Raw genomic sequence first — 20,570 nt, 5'->3', positions numbered from 1 at the left:
TATTCAGAATACAAACCTCTTGCGGAGATTTATAATCAATGGTTCCATGGAGCTGTGAGTGTAGAGCCAGCCAAAGCTAAGAAAAAGAAATAAACACTCACCTCCACCTCCTCACACACACTCTTTACAGGAGATTGGTATGACTATGACAGACGACAAGACGAAATACATGCATGAGACAAAACAGAAGTCAGAACTACCTTCACACTTCAAGGAAACCTAATATAACACTGTTGTACGCACTTTATTACTTACTTTAGTTTTAGTTTAGCCTAACATGTTCCAAGAGAATTATTAGGGTGTGAATTAACAGAAAAAATACATAGTACAGTAGATTTGTTCAGTTTATTTGTCTATAAGCATTAGGCCTAAATTGAGATTATATATTTTTCTAGTGAAATTGGAAGGCACTCAATCAATTTTAACACCTTTAAATTGTACACTGAATCTAGATATGCGAGTACTTAGGTAAGTGATAAGTTACAAAAAATTACTGTTCTGTTTAAGACACGGCTTAATATAGGTTAACATTTCAATATTTTCTGTGGAATAGGCTAACTTACCTCTTTAAAAGTTAAATTTGTAAGGCCTATCCTAGATCATCGAACTTATTATCCCTTCGTCTGTCGCACCTATTTTTTAATGTGACTTGTCACTACCGGTACATTGGTATCCATCAGATAACTTAACTTAGCCTACATTTTTCCTTAAACATTTTTTTTGAGTAATTACCGTAGTTGATACTTATGTCTACAACATGATATCATGTAATTTTTAGTTGTCTACTTACAGTATTTTTCATGCTGAATCCAAAAATGCAATCAGTTTTTGTCGGAGAGATTCCTAACTTAAGTAAGTGGTTGTACAGTTAATATTTAATATAATCAGTTGGGGTACATTTGAACAACATGCTTACCAGAGGAAAACATGGTGTTCAAATGTACAATCCTGTCCAAATCCACCCCACACTTGGCACCATCTTACAAAAAGTTAAATTATGTTTTCTTGAATTGTAATTTATCAATGTGAAGTGCATAATTGTATCTAAATATGTATAAGCCATAAGGTAAATGGATCAAACTTATCTGTAATGTAGTTTTTCTGCTGCTAAAAAAGTTTTCTTGTGGCGCTCTAAAACTTCTTTTCCCAACAACAAACTAAGAACTGATCAGAAAATGGAGGAAGATGAATGCAACCTATTGTCCTATTTGAGGGCTACATTTTACAGCTGGTTAATGGCCTGCGAGTATAAAAATGACGGCAAATTTAAACCGTTCAAATGTGCCCCATGTTCAAATGTGCCCCACTCTCCCCATCAGTACCGCTCAAATAACCTTAGATTCGTAATTTTAACCTTCGTTTTACGGCCACTTAGGAATCTCTCCGACAAAAACTGATTGCATTTTTGGATTCAGCGTGAAAAAAACTGTAAGTAGACATCTAAAAATTACAGGATGTCACGTTGTAGATATATAATTTTTTGTAATACTTTTGTCATAAATAGGCTATATTTTCCCCCTAAATTTTGTTTACTTTAACAACCCTTTAGGGCCGACCTATAGATTTCATACATATTTCACAGGGTCTAAGCATTTCTCAATTTAAAAAAAATTTCAGACCATAAGTGTTTCCATTAGATACAGTGTGACCATGCCCGTCACACTGTATGTTAAATTAAATTCAATGGTTTCTTTGAAATATAACATAGATCACATAAAAACGAGACCGGTCCCGTTTTTATTTTGAGATAACTTTTCGGTAGATACATCACAAAATAAAACCAGGACAGTCGCACTGTATCTATCAGATACAACGGAGCAAAACAAGGCATTTGTGCACAGGACAACGCTAAGCTAACAGCGATACTGATAAGTGTGTGGGGAGGGGAGGAATCAGCACAGTGGCCAAGACCAGTTTGAACTCTTGGTAAATATGATGGAGACGTTAACTTTTTACTGATTAACTTACACCTATGTTAAAATATTATTCCCCATCCAAGGCCTTGTTATTTTTCTAATTAGTTCACTTACTCGCTTTATTTCAGGTAAATGTCAGCACTCTAGGCGATATCATGGAAAATAAATATTCAGTTTCTGAGTTACTGCAATAAGGAGATGGTAAGTTTTGACATAGGCCTAGTTACAAGTTTATATGGTAGGACCCAAATACAATAACTTAATCCCCTGATCAACAGAAATGGGGAGGGCAGAAAATCTCTTTTTTTGTTAGTTCATGATTGGAATTTAAAGGCTATTTTGGTTAAAAGAGATTGAAAACAAATTTTTTAGGTTATTTTAATAACTGCCGTCTAAATTATCTTTATAAAATCTACTAAGCTTATTGTATAGGCCTACCCATAAATCAATTTCTTTAAATAACCAACAATCATTTTCTGAACTTTATCGTCACCGATTCTGCAAGCTGCCTTATATTTCTAAATACAGTTGAACCTCTATAAGACAAATTTCAAGGGGTACGGCAAAAATTCGTACTATAGAGGTAGTCTTAATAAAGAGGGTCGTTTTATCAAGGTTTAATGCTGCTGTTATTCTTATAGAGGTTTCTCCTTGCTCTAAGGTTTCTCCAAACAATGACTGAGAAAGGAGGAGGGATGGGTGGGGGTTTCATGTTGAGACAAGCTTCTGTTTGTTTTGAAAACTACATACTATGGAGGTTAAGATTATGAGAAATTTGTCTTATAGAGGTCACGTTCGTCTTTTAGAGGTTTTGTGCTAAGAATATTCGTTGTATAGAGGTTAATCAGTCCTAGCCCATGTCACAAACAAATTCGTCTTATGGAGGTTTTTAACTTAATTACTACGTAGTATAGAGGTGTTTTTAGCATTGACCTATATGAAAGTTTCAAGGGGATTAAAAAAAATTTGTCTTATCGAGGAATTTGTTTTATTGAGGTTCGTACTACAAACAAGGTTCGACTGTACTTTTTTCCTAATTGAAATGACGACCATTCAAAGGTAGGTATTTTATTCAAGCAAAGTATGAATGTGTGGCTGTACCTAACCATCTGTCAGTATTCAATTGATTTGAACTTAAAACACATGTTAGCAATTATTGTTAACTAATATTTACTTTTGTTGTTTACCTTTTTCTTTCTTTTGATCTTGTACTTTTTGTCCAGACAATAAATCCTCTAAAATACTAATTATATTATTTTATTAATCATTGTACATCATCATTAACCACACTGGTGACCAACGACGTGATAATTGAAGCAACATAAAAGTAAACCCTTCAAGGACAGGACAGCATCTCCAAGAAACCTCAACTTTCGTCAGTCAGAACAAAACCAGGTTAGTTTAGACCTAAAAATGTCAGACACTGAAGAAAATGTCACTGATCCCAATTTACCAACCAATTCAAATAATCTCTCGAAATTAACAGTCAAAATTCCGCCCTTTTGGAGGAAAAATGTCAAGGTCTGGTTACGTCAAGTTGAGGCACAATTCATTGTAAAAAATATCACTCAAGAACGAACAAAATATTACCACATTCTTGGAAATCTTGATACCGATGTTGCCGAATTGCTTTCAGATCTTTTAGAGAAACCACTTAGCCAAACACCTTATCAAGACCTTTGTAATCGCCTGATCTCTGAATTCGAAGAATCAGAGAGCAGAAAATTCACTAAACTGGTTGACGAACTAGAAATTGGTTCGAAAAAACCTTCCCAGTTTCTTAGAGAAATGCGTACTCTTGCAGGTTCCCAAGTTAAAGACGATTTCCTAAAAACATTATTTTTTAAACGTCTTCCCCCTCAGATCAGCTCAATATTAGCATCTAGCTCCGACTCTCTAGACAATCTAGCAACCATGGCTGATAAAATCATGGAGTACTCTCCCACTCATTCTCAGCACATGTATTCCTTGAAAGGTGAAACATCAACAAGCTCACAACCTGATAGATTATCTCGCCTAGAAAACCAAATCACCGAACTAACCAACCAAATTTCATCTTTACGCTCCCGTTCGAAATCTGGTTCTCGACTTTACCAATATCAGAACCGTGACGCAACTCCTCAACGTAATAAATCTGTCTGCTGGTACCATAGAAACTTCGGTAAAAACGCTACAAGATGCACAACTCCATGCAACTACCATTCTTCCCCGTCCAAAAATTCGGAAAACTAACTCAGCACTATCTTGATTCGGCGGGAGATAGCGCAAAACATCAACCTCGCCGTCTTTTTGTTTACGATCGGCTGACTAATACAAAATTTCTTGTTGATTCAGGTGCTGACATTTCTGTGTTACCTGCACATAGCAAACAAAAGCCAAAACCATCTGCCAAATTACTTTATGCAGCTAATGGTTCAAATATCCCCACGTTTGGCGAGAAACTTTTACAACTTGACCTAGGTCTCCGCAGATCATTTTGTTGGCCTTTCACTATTGCAGACGTCCAACAACCAATAATTGGTGCAGACTTCCTAGCAGAATTCGGCCTTTTAATTGACATCAAAAATAAAAAGTTAATAGACAACAAAACGAACCTCTTTCAATGTGGCTCAACACGATCACCGTCAGTATCTTCTGAGATTTATCTGATTGACCCAAATAGTAAATACTCACACCTATTACATGAATTTCCTGAATTACTGAAAGACATACCTGGACATAAAACACCAGACATTGAATTCTTCCATACAATCAGTACCAATGGACCACCTGTTACCTCTAAAGCCAGACGGTTAGCTTCTGACAAACTCTCTCAGGCTAAATTAGAGTTTCAGAAAATGATTGATTTAGGTATCTGTAGACCTTCTTAGAGTTCTTGGTCAAGTCCGTTGCACATGGTACCAAAGAAGGACGGCACCTGGAGACCATGCGGTGACTACCGAGCTCTTAACTACATTACCGTTCTGGATAAGTATCCGATACCTAATGTACAAGACTTCAACTCACAGCTTGAAGGCAAGACAATATTTTCTAAAATAGATCTTGTCAAAGCCTACCACCACATTCCTGTTCATCCAGATGACGTACCTAAAACAGCTGTTATTACTCCTTTTGGTTTGTTTGAGTTTTTACGCATGCCATTTGGATTAAAGAACGCAGGTCAAACCTTCCAACGCTTCATTCACCATGTTTTACGAGACCTTACGTTTGCATATTCGTATCTGGATGACATCTTAATTGCTTCTGAGTCTGAACAGGAACACGAGCAACATGTTCACCTTCTTTTTGAATGTCTATCCAAACACGGCCTCTGCATTAACGCATCAAAATGTGAGTTTTCTGTCTCAGAGATTTCATTCCTAGGCTATCGAATCAACAAAAGTGGAATATTTCCATTACCTGAACGTGTTCAAACGATACTAAACTATCCTCTTCCTGACACAGTTGATCAACTGAGACGATTTTTAGGAATCGTTAACTTCTATAGGAGATCACTACCAAACTCAGCAACAACACAAAAGACCCTGTACGACCTTTGTTCATCGCCCAAACGAAAGGACAAAAGCAAAATACAATGGAACGATAGCGCCAAAGAGTCTTTCAACAGGTTGAAAACAGAACTGGCTAATGCTACTCTGATTTACCATCCTTCCAGCAATCTTCCCATCATCCTCTCAGTTGACGCTTCAAATTTCGCGATCAGGGCTTCTGTCCAGCAAATGAGAGGAAATACTCCAGAACCAATAGGTTTCTTTTCTAAAATCCTCACTAAAACTCAACAGAACTATAGCACTTATGACCGTGAACTTCTGGCCGCATATGAAGCAGTCAAGTACTTCAAACATTGCCTAGAAGGCCGTCACTTTACTATTCTGACGGATCACAAGCCTCTCAGCTACGCATTTGAACAGCGCCCTGAAAAGGCGACCCCTAGGCAGCAAAGACATCTTGACTACATTAGTCAATTCACTACTGATATCCGTTACATTCCCGGAAAACAAAATTTTTCTGCAGATGCATGCTCTAGGATTACAGAAATTGAACTGTCATCAACTGTATCACTTACAGACATCGCTCATGCTCAAGAAGTATGTAATGAACTCAAACACATCCAACAATCCAACTTATCATCATTTACATTCAAAACTATGATTCTTGATAATGGACTTCAATTGATTTGCGATTCTTCGACTGGAACTCTACGACCTTTCATCCCTCATGCCTACCGAAGACCTCTCTATGACTCCATTCATAATCTATCTCACCCTGGAATTGCCGCATCAGTCAAACTACTTCAAGAGAGATTCTGCTGGCCTTCGCTGAAACGTGATGTTTCATTGTGGGCCAAAACTTGTATTCCTTGCCAACGCTGTAAAACATGGCGGCACACTTCTAGTGAACTAGGTGCCTACCCTACTGCCGAAAAACGATTCTCTCATTTGAATGTTGATATTGTTGGACCCTTACCTCCTTCAAGAGGATATCAGTAGCTGTTAACCATCATCGATAGGTTTTCAAGATGGACTGAAGCGATACCAATCTCATGCATCACCGCAGAAGAAGTTTCTTCCACTATTTTGCACTCATGGATATCTCGCTTCGGTGTTCCTCGTTTTATTACTACTGATAGGGGAAGGCAGTTTGATTGTGAATTGTTTTCATCATTGACAGCCATGCTTGGCATAAATCACATAAAAACTACAGCTTACCATCCTGCTGCAAATGGAGCTATTGAAAGGTGGCATCGCTCCTTAAAATCGGCTCTCAAAGCACAACTAACAGCAGACTGGGTTTCCAAACTTCCATCAGTTCTGCTTGGACTTCATTCAAACATAATACCAGAAATAGGAGTTTCACCTGCACAGCTCGTCTACGGAGAACCAATCACCCTCCCTGTTGATTTCTTTGAAGACTCCAAGCTGCCGAATGACATCCCTAAACTACTTGCTCGACTTCAAGACCATGTCAAATCAATTCGTCCTGTACCATTTCGCCATCATCACAAACGATCTATTTTCATCCATCCTGATCTCATGACCTCATCTCATGTCTTTATTCGTCATAACGCAATAAGAAAGCCTCTTCAACCAACATACGAAGGGCCTTTCAAAGTTGTTTCAAGAGGTGACAAGTATTTTAACATATTATTGCCACGGGGTGAAGATACCGTTTCTATTGATCGGCTGAAACCAGCATTTATTCTTCAAAATCATCTTCAACCTACACAGTCTCAGATGGATAAAACAATGGAGTCAGATAATGAACTGGTGAAACAACCTGAAACAGACTCACCACCAACGAGACCTAGAAACATCAAGACTCAACAGCCTGCAGCCCAACCTGGACCTTCTGGACTTGTCCCTGAACGAAAAACCCGCTCGGGACGTGTTGTGAGGTTCTCTTCCAAATACCTCACATGAAACTTTGCGCTGTCACTGGGAGGGGAGTATGTGGCTGTACCTAACCATCTGTCAGTATTCAATTGATTTGAACTTAAAACACATGTTAGCAATTATTGTTAGCAGTAAAATAAAACCAAGCAATAAAACAATATTGCCTAATAAAACGACTAATTGCCTTACAAATAAAAATTGTAGCATTATGGCTATTCTCCTATATTAAATGAGTTACTTTCAAGTCAAACGTTTGCAGGATCTGCAAGATGAGTTTAGCTTCTCCTAGAGCGGTAAAGGCGTTAGCTTTGGTGGTCGTGGTGCTGATAGTACTGCAGTACACGTATACAACGTTCTTTGAATCTCGTTGGATCGAACCTCTCTTCATATTCAACTCGTCTCTGTTGGGGAAGAATCACATCTACGTGTTCCCTGGACACATGATAAACAACAGTGACAAATCCAATGCAAATTCCTCAGAAACTCAGGTTGGTTTTAGGTTTTCATTTAAAGTGTGAAACCGTTTGTATGAATCGGTTCTTTTCTGAATCTATTACCTTTGAGTCAGGACATTGAACTAATCTGAATTAAGCGGGAGTGTTGCACGACGTCCAAGTGCCACGACGTCCAATAATATTTTTCCAGTGCCACGACGTCCAAAACATAATTTTTTAGTTGTTGCACGACGTCCAAGTGCCACGACGTCCAAAAGTACAGTAACTGTCAAAAATATAGTCTTTCTACAAGCTTTGGACGTCATGGCACTTGGACGTCGTGAAACAGCGCACTGTAGAATTGTAAAGAAGTATCATTTGCACCACGTCCAAAGCCTCTGCCAGTTGCACGACGTCCAAGTGCCACGACGTCCAATCAATATTTGACTGTTGCACGACGTCCAAGTGCCACAACGTCCAAAGTGCCTGCACACAGTGAACACTGTTTGCCGACCTCAGTGCATACAGTTCGCATTGCAATTATTGAAATATTAGTTTTGAAGGCAACTAGGCCTAGTCAACTGTTTGAAAGTTATCAACCGCTTCGTCTTCGATTAATTTTTAAATTATTCAATATTCAATGGTTCTAATTGAACTAATTATTGCATTAGCTTAAATTTTTTATATGTAAAATAAATACTATCTCACCGTAAAATTTAATGATGCAGTATTTCTGTTGTTATGATTGCATAATTGATTTCTACAAAATAGAGCTATGTCATAGAAGCGAAATAAATAAATGACTACACTATTCACTATATTGTATGATTAATACAATAAATTAATCACTAGCCCAAAAGTAAATATGGTAGGTATAATGTGAGTAGTTGTAGAATTCTGAGTACTGCAGTAGAATAGAATTGTCATACTATATCAATTGGTAGCAAATTTACTCGTATGATAAAATGTATGCACAGTTTTATAACAGCTGTAAGACTTCCCATTTAAGTACCGGTATCATTGAAATTTTATAACTTCCATTGAACAGAAATGAGATAAGTAGATATCGATACACAGATATATGAATTTTCATACACTTATAATATGACGAATTCAAAAAAGGTTTATCCGTCAAATGTGCTAAATATTATGTAAACTATAACTTATCAACTTTTTAAGCTACAATGATGTTACTACAATGGTCAAAAATGTTTCCTGTGAAACTTGTATTTTTTAAACTAAAAGAAGGTTTTCTTTTAGTACAAACCTTGCTCTATTAGTGCATACGAAAAATAATTTCACTATTTTACGAGATCAATGTTTGACAACAAATGGTTGAAGCAGATATTCAGAGTGTCTCCAGCTGATGCAGTAATAAAAACGTATTTTTGCCATAGCACAGACAATATATAATATATAATAATATATAATCTATCTATCTATCTATACTATTATAAAGAAGAGGTGGTGTCTGTGTGTGTCTGTGTGTCTGTGTGTTTGTATGAGATAGCCTAATCTAAAAAGTACTGAACCGACTGGGCTCAAATTGCACGTAAATGAAGCTACAGCTCCGAGGATACATATTATACAACTATTCCCTCTTCGTTATTGTCCTAGGGCTCTGCCCCGTGGGCTTTCAAAAATTTGAGACGAGAGATTTTAAAATATTGATTGATGGTATCCATGGTAACAAGAGCAAACCTACATAATTTAAAAATGTAAACAACCAGAACTAACTGTCAAATGAATTTTGATTTCACAATTCCACACAGCTGGTTCAAACATATTAAATAATGCACAAATATTAGAACGGAGAGGGTAAGGATTATAAATTTAAAATAATGATGTTAATAGTCCGAATGTAAACATTATTTTACATTACTTAAATGTAGCTGTCAAACCATATGTTAATGTAATTTCATTAGTACTAGAGGTCGTCCAGTGGTCGAAACTCGACCAAAAATTTGTAATGTACAGACTTCTCTATTTTCACCCCACACTGTAAATAAAACATGTGATTGGAGTTTCTTCAATTTGTTTTGATTTTCTGTTTATATTTCGTTGTTATTTCGTCACCAGCATGGAAACCCATAAAGCTCATGTTAATTTTTTTTCAAATTTAAAATTCATTTCTTGTGCTTATTTCTGAGCCTATTTTAATTTTAAAGGGATTCTGCACACCTACAGAAAAATATCTTTCTAACAGTTTGCGAAGATTTTTCCTGCGATGCCCACAAGCTGAGAAAAAGGTTTTAAAGAAACATGCTTGCCTATTAATATATAGAGATATGATTCTTTCAGTTACTTCATTTGTTTATGTTTATGATCTACTAGCTGTACCCGCGGGCTTTGCCCCGTTTAACTTCACAAGTGAGCTCGTTCGCATGGCTCAGTCACGTCCAGGTTGAAGTTCGTTCGCTACGCTCACTCACCTTTTGGTTGCAAATTAAATGAATGATTAAATGAATTTATTTATTTCCATTGAGAACAAACTTATTACATGCATTTTGGCTGTAGTCAAAATTTAAAAAATAATAGTGCTGCACCCTGTTGGTAATCCTTGTAACTTTAATGCTATTGAACATCATAGAACAGAACCAACTTGTTTAATTGAAACAGCTGTTAAGAAGTTCTTTTTGAATATGAAATATCATAAGGTTATCATGGGAAACTCCAGAGCCACTGGGGCGGAGCCCGAAAGCCCGATCAGAATAAAAACTACTTAGTTTTCCTATTTAATGCCCAAAGAATCGGTGTACCAAATTTCAGCCTCCTAGGTAAATGGGAAGTGGAAGAATTAGTGATGAGTGAGTGAGTGAGTGAGTCACAGTCAGTGAAGGCTTTGCCTTTTATATATTTAGATTATACTGAGTCTGTTCTATTTTTGTGAATTGCTGTAATAATATTTTACTTGGAATAATTCGTTTTAAAAGAAATCATTCATCATGTATATAGAAAATAATTAGGATTCTATAATCATTGCCCTATCAACCTAGGCCCTTTTCCTGAGTGTTATGAGGTTTATGTTTTGATTTATTTTTGTGTAAACCGTAATATAATCCCCTGCCACAGCAAATCTGTAGACTGAATTTCCATTTGCCTGATTATATAATTTCACTAAAATATGTTAGAAAATTACCCTATTTTCCATATTTATTCATATTTTCCTATTTTTTCTATTTGACGGTTTGGAACTATTGTGATAGCTTTTTGTTTACAGTGCAAACCATGGATGTATGGATGGATGGATGGATGTTTGTGACAAGCAAACGCGAAAAATACTAAACCGACAAGGTTGAAATTTGGTATGATGATAGATGACATCCCCGATTAACATATTCTTACCTCAAAAATTCTTTCAGTGTCCGCCCCGGTGGCTCTGGCTCTGGACTTTCTCATGTTAACCTTATGAGTATTCATATTTAAAGAAATTAAAGAATTTTGTCAGCCGTTTCAACTGTACAAGTTGGTTCTATGATATTAAACAGCATTAAAAAGTTATAAGGCTTGCCAAACAGGGTGCAGCACTATTATGTTGTTTGTTTGAATTAATGACCACAGCTAATTTGAACCAACTAGCAAAAAAAAAAGTTGTGGTACACAATGAGAACTTTACTTTTTTCCATGGTTTAGGTGCAGTGGTAGAACATTAGGACTATGGTAGATGTGTGCTACACAATAGGATACCGTATAAGTTAATAGACCAGTTTTTTTTCAATCGTGTCCTCTCCCATAACTGCAATAATATTTATACTTATATGCCAACCCCGTACGAAGGACGGGTACTCTGCTAGTAACACAATAATACAAATACGGTATACTAATACAATAATACTGTAGGTTTCCGTAGTCTGTGGCCATAGGTTCGTCTGAACTGTCAATCAATTCTGAGAAATTAACAGTTGTAAATTCTTACTAGTCTTTTTCTAAGTTCACGTCGCACTCGCAATTAGTTCGCATGTTTTATCTAGGAAAGCAGGTATGCCCTAAGTCATAGCATTTGTAGGTTAAGTATAATAATAACAAACATGCTTATCGTAGGTTTGTAGGCATACTTGTTCAAGAATATGCCGTGGTAGGTTTTGTTTATAAATTTTATTTTTTAATTCTTGTCTAATGGCGATATTGATTTGTATTTGTGCGAAAATGTTAATTTATTTGTCAAGGGCATGAGCGGCCCTCTAGTCTATGTATGTTACATGAAGCACAACATGAAAAAGAATAAATTAAAGGAAGGTAAAAAACGGATCAGTTGCTGAAGGTCTAAATCTCGGAAGGTCTAATGAGACCTTCGACACATATTTTGCAGTTTGTACTTGATGCTGAGGGTCCCATGAATCCTGTACAAAATAAAAAAAATGTTTCATTCAAACTACAAGTTTATTACTTTTCTGAGAACCAGCCTTTATCAAGACTTCCGCTCCCACGCTAGTTGGCAACATCAACTGTGCTATATGAAAACAATAAATCTTGAGTAAATATACTGTAATGCTGAATTTTGAGGTTGTGGTGTTCCTTCGTAAACACATTCAATTATAATCTAGGAATATGTAAATTTATTGTTATACGTTAACTTTATTGATATTCGATTCGCTACAGTACTATTAAACCTAAAGGCCTAACATTTTCAATTCATGTGCTTTGTATTTTAGAGTTGGGGAAACAAAAGAACCCTGTGTACAACTTATTTATATGATATTCTCATTGGTTGCAATTTAATAAGTAGTATAGCAAAACACAAACACAAAATTTATTGAAATAAAATTAAGTCAATGTTAAGTGAATACTATTAATAAACATATTTGCGACATAAGAACATTTAATTGAAGCCTAAAAAACAGTTCGAAAGAGGCATTCTATTCTTTATACTAGTAAAAATTAAAATGAGGGTATAAAAAATAGTTTTCAAAGATCATGTTGATCAATGTACATTCATCTAGTCTTGAAAAAAATAAGTATTTAAAAGCTTACTCCAAACATAATGAAGTTTATTGGTTGTTAACAAAATGTCATCACTTTTCAAACCATGTAAACCTTATAGTTTTCCAACTGTTGCCTTGTTTATTTTTTACTTTATGATGTTTCAATTAATGGTTCAAATATTCATAGTATATATATTTCTGAACAAGAACATATACCCATGTATATAACTAATAAACGTTCCATAAGCAATTTACACGAGAGAACACTGTTCAGCAAGTAGCCGGTCATCATGAAGGAGCTTGGACGTCGTGCAACAGCGCTGAGCTATATTGGACGTCGTGCAACAGTCAAATATTTATTGGACGTCGTGGCACTTGGACGTCGTGCAACTGGCAGCGACTTTGGATGTCGTGCAAATGTTACTTTTTTACAATTCTATAGTGCGCTGTTTCACGACGTCCAAAGCTTGTAGAAAGACTATATTTTTGGCAGTTACTGTACTTTTGGACGTCGTGGCACTTGGACGTCGTGCAACAACTCAAAAATTATGTTTTGGATGTCGTGGCACTGATTAAATATTATTGGACGTCGTGGCACTTGGACGTCGTGCAATGCATCCAATTAAGCTACTTTATCAGTTAAAATATGTAATAGGGTTAGTGTTGTTACATGGGAGATATACCAGTACCATTAAATGTTGATTAGAAATTACTCTAACATCCTTGCTACAAAATTATGTTGATATGTTGATGCTAACTAAATCATGTTAATACTAACGTTAACTATTTGAAAGAGTAGGTGTTCTTGGTAAGGCCTCTAGGCCAGTAGGCGTATAGGTTTGATTTTGATAGTAAGAGAAGGCTTACCTGTAGGCCTACTGTGAGTACGGTAAGTCTTCTAAATAGGAAAAACACATTATAATCACACAAAATTAAAATATTTCACTTGTTACTTATTACATTTTCAATCAGAAAGAAAGAAGGAAAGATTGCAATAGTTGTGTAGGATGTTAGATGAATTGTCTATTGAAAAATGTAATTTTTTTCAGGTTTTATATGATCACAAGGGACCACTGCCACTTTGTCCACCAGTGCCTCCTAATTTAGGTAAGTGTATGCCAACCAACAGGGAATTTCAACATACTTTCAATCCAAAAACATTTCTCCAAGCCTTCGCCAAAGCAAACTTGTATAAATGTAGCTAGTTAGCATATGTCACATCAACTACCATAGTAAAAAATTATAAAAGAAAAAATAATTTAAACCGTAGCCCTAGCATAATCTAATCTGTGAGTCAACTATGTTCTTTCATTGGCTACAGCAGGTGCTTAAAGAAGGGTCTACTTCAATAGGTATCCAAAAAATTGTGTCAATTAGGATGTCAAGTAGGAAAAGTAGTGCTACAGAAAAAGAAAACTTCCCCCACCATTTTCTCACTCTAAATACGTACATTAATAAGATCTAACAGTAATTCTTTAGACAAATGAACAATATATCAGAGATGGCAGTGGAACAGGGTTTTAATGTGCTTCCCACACTCCACTCTAAGTACCTAATTCAACCTATAACGAGTAATTTTTAAATTAATTTTAGGACTTGAAGAAAAAGATTTTTTTCTCATCAGTAAAGAGTCAAGACCGTAAAAACGTGAATGTTGCAGTTGGTCCGATGAAAGTGATTAAGGACATAGTTCCCGCTGAGGACATTGCTCGTCTGTTCCCGGACCTCCAGCCTGGTGGACAGTGGCAGCCCCGGAACTGCACGGCTCGTGACCACGTAGCCATTATTGTGCCGTACCGTAACCGCGAGGCACATCTGTATATACTTCTGCGCAACCTACATCCTATGCTGCAGAGGCAACAAATCGACTACGGGATATTCATCATTGAGCAAGCAGGTGGGTGATGCACAAAATACATCAGTCAACAAAAGATGAGCAAAATTTCATGGATTAGTGGGGATGGACAGGATTGAACTATGAGTTTGGGATGGGATTTTCTTTCTTCCTAATTTTCGATACGGGACGGGACAGGATTTTTTTTATACGTGCAAAAAAGGCATACGAAAAAATTATGAGTAACTTAAACATCATTGCGGATATAAAAATAATAAATAAAAAAAAATTGTTTGCCTATGTGGGACTGATCTACAAAACTAACATTATTGGGTAAATTACACAGATACTGTATTGCAAAAACCTTTGACTAAAAAATTTCAGATTTTGTGCAATGTAACTGTGAAACATTAATCTCAATATAAAATGTCCACAACTGACCACTAACGGGTATCCAAACAGACTATCACTGCATTTTTTTAAACTGTAGAGTTTAAGGCCCGCTATTGCGGCACAATCGTCATGCCCACGGTCACGGCGCCATAGTGAACTTGTCCCGCAGTCACTTTGTCTTTGTCAACATGACTCAATTACGCGGCCCCATCGTGAACTTGTCTTATGGTTATGGTGCCATTGTCAGCATGTCCCAAGTTCGCGGCAACATCGTCGACATTTCTCGTGCGCACGGCACCATGGTTGACATGTCCTGTGTTCATGGCACCATCTTCGACATGAATCGTGGTCTTGGCACTTGTCTCGCAACCCTGGAGACATAATCATTGTCAGTCGCCATACCGACGACCAGATCAAATCCCGTCATGAGAAAATCCCGATTCAAATGTAATCCTATTCCGATGATGGAAGAAATTTTCACCGAAATTTTCAGACCTTTCCATCTACATTAGCCTTACTGTTACTTTTCAACTTACAATGGTCTACTTGTGTTGGTTGTATCAGCCACATACTAAAGATTAATTTTATTTACAAATCGTTGTAGAGTTTGTTCATCTGGATAGATATAGTGACCTAAAATTAAATTTTTTGACTAGCAGACACTATGGGTAAGAGTAGCCAACATACTTCCTCGCTTTTCTGATATCACCCATGTATTTTCTTCTTATTGGTTAAATAGTGGACTTTGTCCTCCGAACAAAAACATTGAGCAGTTGATGAACTAAGAGGGAATACATCATACTGGGTGATGTGGAGAAAACGAGGAAGTCATCCATTATGTTGGCTAACATTGCCCATTGCATCTGCTAGTCACATTTTTAACTGTAAGTCACAAGATCTATTCAGATGAAAAAACTCTGCTAAAATTATTAGTAAAACTTATCTTTAGCATGTGGCCAATATAACCGCAAAAGTAGCAATTAGGCTAAGTATTAAACTGTACTTATCTTTTGTGAACACCCTGGACATGTTAATACTCCAGAGGAAACAACATTCTTAAGCAAACAAGATTTAGCCAGTCAATGGCTCAGTCGGTAGCGCCATGGATGTCCGGCCCAAGACAGCGATGTCCTGGGTTCGTATCCTGGTACCTCTCAGTTCTTGGTACAGGCCTCTGTGGCCCATGTGGACGGGCAAATGCAAGGTAAAAGCGCCAACCTCTTTAAAAAAAAAAAAAAATATATCTAGTACGATTATTTCTAATTTTTGTTTACTATTCCATACACAATCGAATCTTAATTGAAACTGTAATTTCGCTCTTTTGCAGGAGAAGGGCCATTCAACCGAGCAATGCTGTTCAATGTCGGGTTTTTGGAAGCTCTTAAGGTCCGAGACTTTGATTGTTTCATATTTCACGACGTTGATCTCATTCCTGAAGACGATAGAAATTTTTATACATGTCCAGAGCAACCTCGTCACATGTCCGTAGCTGTTGATGTTTTTAGTTACAAGTAAGTAAATTTTCTCTTTTGTAAAATCGAATAGTAGGTTACCCCCATAACAAGTATGCAGTTAAGCCTGCAGCACATTGAAAGTTCTTGTTGGATGAACACTCCAACTATGTACTTGTCTTGTATGAATAAAGATATTTTAATTTGATTTAATTTGAAACAAACATAGTAAAGCATCCTATCTTTTCAAGTAAAGATTTTTTAATTTTGGAATGTAAAATAAAAAAATTGTATTAGTTTGGTTGCTAAACATAAACACAGTTTTATTTGTAACTACATATCATATTTTAATTAGGGACATTAGTTATAAGATTTGGCTCTATTCAATGTATTCATTTAAATACCAAAAATGAAAAAGATTATTTGATTTGAGTAAAGACCCTTTGTCAGTGGCATTTTGTAACAAAGGTTGACTGTAAAAACATTAGAGGAAAAACAGCTCAAATCCTCTACATTCTTGTTGATACATTGGGTTTAAACCTTTCACTATTTCAATGAAAACTGAGATGCCAACAATTAGATTTGCAAAATACCTAACTCTCTAACATTCTCTTTTTACAATTCTACTTATCACGACACTGCCGCCACTGACACTGCTGCTTACTGAAAATCTGTCAAGTTTCTCACAATTTGGGGTTTCCAGTTATCTTAAAACTCTTTAGACTTAATTCCCTTTGGTATTTAGATGTTATTATTTCATTTACTTTGTTTTTTCTTAGACAATCTTATTGTATAAATTGTTTTGTTATTATCATGGACAATTGGTCTGTTCCTTGATCTGAGGCAGTGATGTACTGTGGTATGAATCACATGTACTAAGCTAGACAATGGCGAATACAGTGATAAAGTAGTATTTACTTGAACCAGCAATGTCTGGCTTATTACAAGCGTAATTGATCTCAAGACGTTCCCATTTTCGGCAAAAGTTTTCCTAGTATTCATATTAGTAGAGGTTTAACTTAAAGTGATAAGTTTCTGCGCTCCAGATTTCTGTTCTCATATCGTCTCCTTGGACCTACACCACTCACCAACATCTCTTCACCTTCCTTTCAAGCCCAGTAACCCACGGATACATGCACTGCCTCTGAGAAATGATGGGTCAGTAGCAATATTAAAATTTACATATTCAATACTCCGACTAAACATTTCATGTAAAACAATTTACAGGTTGCCTTATGCAGATCTGTTTGGGGGAGTGAGTGCCATGACCAGGGAACAGTTTGAACAAGTGAATGGCTTCAGCAACATGTTCTGGGGATGGGGAGGAGAGGACGACGACATGTCGTCACGTCTGAGGAACTCCGGGCTACACATATCCCGCTACCCTAACAACATAGCACGCTACACCATGCTCACTCACCGCAAGGAGAAAGCCAACCCCAAGAGGTGAATGTCGTGATGTAAATCAGTTTTTTTTTTTACTTGGTTTTTATAGGGAAGAGCAATACTACACTTTTAGTTTGGAGCAGGACAGGATTTTATGTTCCAGATTTTTTTGGATGGGAGTGGGACAAAATTTTCTCCCCTGGGAAATTAGCTTTAGTAATCATAAATTGTATAAACACCCATCACAATTTCATAATGACTATAATTCATGATCATCAATTGAATTACCTGCCAGTGACGAAATCTTGAGCAGTTCTGGCAGTCAGGTAGACATATATCATCATCACCTGCAATTTACCTTGTGACATCTCTCAAAGAAAAACCTAATCATCGTCACTCGCGGCGTGGCAAAATTGCTGACAATTGGAACGAATCTCAACCTAAGAAAATTTTAATGCCTTCCCGAAGATTGCAAATATATTTTTACAAAAAATTGACTGAAATTTCATGACTTGTCGATCCCTAGTATTTTGTACAAGCTTGAAATCACCTATGTAAGTAACTACACATATTTTTATTCCAAAGAGTTAACAAGGGAGGCAATACTCAGTGTCGAGCAGATCTGATTTCTCGGTAACCAATATTTTTATGGTAAAAAAGTATACTAGTTGGTAGTGTCTAAAAGCTATTTTTGAGACTCAAAGTGTTAAAACAATACAGTAAGTATTTAATCAAAATAGGCTATCCTCTTGCGGGACTTCGGTCCCTGACGTTCTGGGTTCAAATCCCGCCAATCACAAATAAAATTTATTAAAGAGATAATGCCACAACCGCCGTGGCCTAGCCTGAAGTAATGTATACAATTTTTAAAATTTCCCTATTTTCTTCCATACTTTATTTTCTTTTCCCTTACTCTAACAGGTACGAGAAGCTGTACAACAGCCACAAACGCATGAGTGTGGACGGCATCAACAGCATCCAGTATAAGAGGCTTTCCCTCAAGTTTGGGAAATTATTCACCTGGGTGTTGGTAGAACTGGCTGGCGGCAGCTGATGGTCGGCCTGGGCTCGTCTTTGGGCCCCGCAGCATCTACTGTGATATTCCTCCACACTACGTAATACGTGATATCGATTAGTCGTTTGCAGGTATCATGCAGTGTTTCAGTTTCCGACATTGATAATAAGGCTTTAGAGTTTGGTAGCTTCAAAAGGAAATATTGGTTGTTGAAAAGTGAAGTATTTCTTTGAATTGTTAGTTAGTATTTTAAATATTGAGACTTAACTGGAGGTAAAGTGATTTTATACGTGACGTTTTGTCGACTTCTTAGTTTTAGTTTTTTTTTTTTTTACTGAGAAACTTTATTTTTATGGTTCAGTTGATTAAACTTAAGTTTTTACAATGTTGTAACTTACAAGTTACTATTGGATCAAGCAATTCACATGACATGTTTAATTATTTTTTCAGGGTTTTTAGGAGTACAGGATCTATTGAATAAGTTATAGTGTATTTTAGGTATCTTTTACTGAATTTAATTCATGATAAATAAGATAGGTAAACATAATGGCAAGACTCAGTGGCGGTCCCAGAGGGGGGGGGGGTGGGAGGGATATATTCCCCCCGAAATATTTTATATTTAATTAGCTAACTTAAATACTATTAGCTTGAGCATATTTTAGAGCTCATATGCGTATAAAAATAAGTTTTTAGGCTTTAAATTTTAAATTTTTTCCAGGGGGGTTCTCCTTTCTGGGGGATATTCCATACCCCCAGGTGATCATCCCCCCCCTCCCTAAATGTAATCCTGGGACCGCCACTGGCAAGACTCGAGTGGAGCATATGAGTTACCAACACTTCTATCTAAGGAAAATATTGATTTTTGCCCTTGGTCTATATTAATACTACAACTTGAAACAAATTAAACAAAAATTAAATTAAATTTTTTTAAATCTTGTGAGCTTTTCAGATTGTTAAATAGTTTTGCTTTAACCCCTTAATGATTTATGTTTTCTCGGTTATTATTGAATAACTTTGTAAATCTTACAGCACTGCAAAAAATTAAAAGAGTTCATGAAATTTGTAGATATGAGATATATTTGCAACTAAGGTAATGAATACTTGATAAAGTATTTATATTTAATACAAATTAAATGATTAAATATTTACGTATAATTTACGTATAAACTAAAGCAGCAATTTTGTTTACGGATTTAAAAAATAAAAGCTAGTTATTTTTGTCTGGAAATGATTGTTTGTTTTACTTTATGTAGGGTATAGCTTTTTTCTTAAATTGAGCTTACTGTTCTTATTTTTTACATATTTAGCGTTCTTTTTGCCATTTTAGTTTAAGTTTTTCATGACATAACTAGTCTTTCTTTAGAAAATTTGCACAAAAAATGCATCTTTAAGCTCAAGAAAGAGTTGGGTAACATTGCCACTTTTAAGTGTGATTTAAAAACTAGTCATTTGACTGTTATGTTAGGGGAGGGTTAAAATTTTAAGGCTAACGGCAACAGTTATTCAAGACATTATGAAATAATTTTATCGGCAAATTTCTATTGAGTATACCAATAATAACATAATTATTGGGCCTATTAAAAGTTTTCTAAAATAGAAAACGCCACACCAAAAACATTTATCAGAACTGTATAAATATTTTAAAGATTACTTCTTAACTGAAAAATGTATTAAATACAGTAGAACTCTTAATTATTGGAATCAATTGGTACCATACCACATTGGGATTTTATTGTGGGTTTTTTAGTGAGTAGTCTGACAATTTTCAGGAGTCTCACACTACAGGCTGGCTACCTGTGTGCGTAAAAGCATTTTCCCTCCTCTCC

At 36.2% G+C, this 20,570-nt stretch overlaps 2 protein-coding genes across 4 annotated transcripts; both read left to right on the top strand.

Moving 5' to 3' along the window:
• The first annotated feature begins 130 nt into the window (after positions 1–130).
• LOC128989694 (beta-1,4-N-acetylgalactosaminyltransferase bre-4-like) lies at positions 131–19,305 on the top strand. 3 transcript variants are annotated; one of them, XM_054411692.1, is made up of 8 exons: positions 131–235; positions 2,045–2,117; positions 7,569–7,797; positions 13,715–13,772; positions 14,326–14,562; positions 16,220–16,403; positions 17,571–17,789; positions 18,651–19,305. In XM_054411692.1, exons 3-8 carry the CDS (start codon positions 7,579–7,581, stop codon positions 18,781–18,783), a joined length of 1,050 nt encoding a protein of 349 aa, XP_054267667.1. In that variant the 5' UTR covers positions 131–235; positions 2,045–2,117; positions 7,569–7,578; the 3' UTR covers positions 18,784–19,305. The 3 variants fall into 3 exon arrangements, with proteins under 3 accessions (XP_054267667.1, XP_054267668.1, XP_054267669.1); XM_054411693.1 differs by lacking the exon at positions 131–235 and adding an exon at positions 252–468; XM_054411694.1 differs by lacking the exon at positions 131–235 and adding an exon at positions 1,894–1,926.
• On the top strand, positions 6,590–7,336 carry LOC128989292 (uncharacterized). Its single transcript, XM_054411171.1, has one exon. It carries the CDS (start codon positions 6,590–6,592, stop codon positions 7,334–7,336), a length of 747 nt encoding a protein of 248 aa, XP_054267146.1.
• Positions 19,306–20,570: the final 1,265 nt, after the last annotated feature.

The sequence above is a fragment of the Macrosteles quadrilineatus genome, unplaced genomic scaffold (genome assembly GCF_028750875.1).
Source record: "Macrosteles quadrilineatus isolate MER2022 unplaced genomic scaffold, UCM_ALF_1.0 Scaffold_3__2_contigs__length_128488019, whole genome shotgun sequence".
Lineage (NCBI taxonomy): Eukaryota > Metazoa > Arthropoda > Insecta > Hemiptera > Cicadellidae > Macrosteles > Macrosteles quadrilineatus.
Note: the sequence above shows the minus strand (reverse complement) of the source record. Positions and strands in the feature narration are given on the sequence as shown.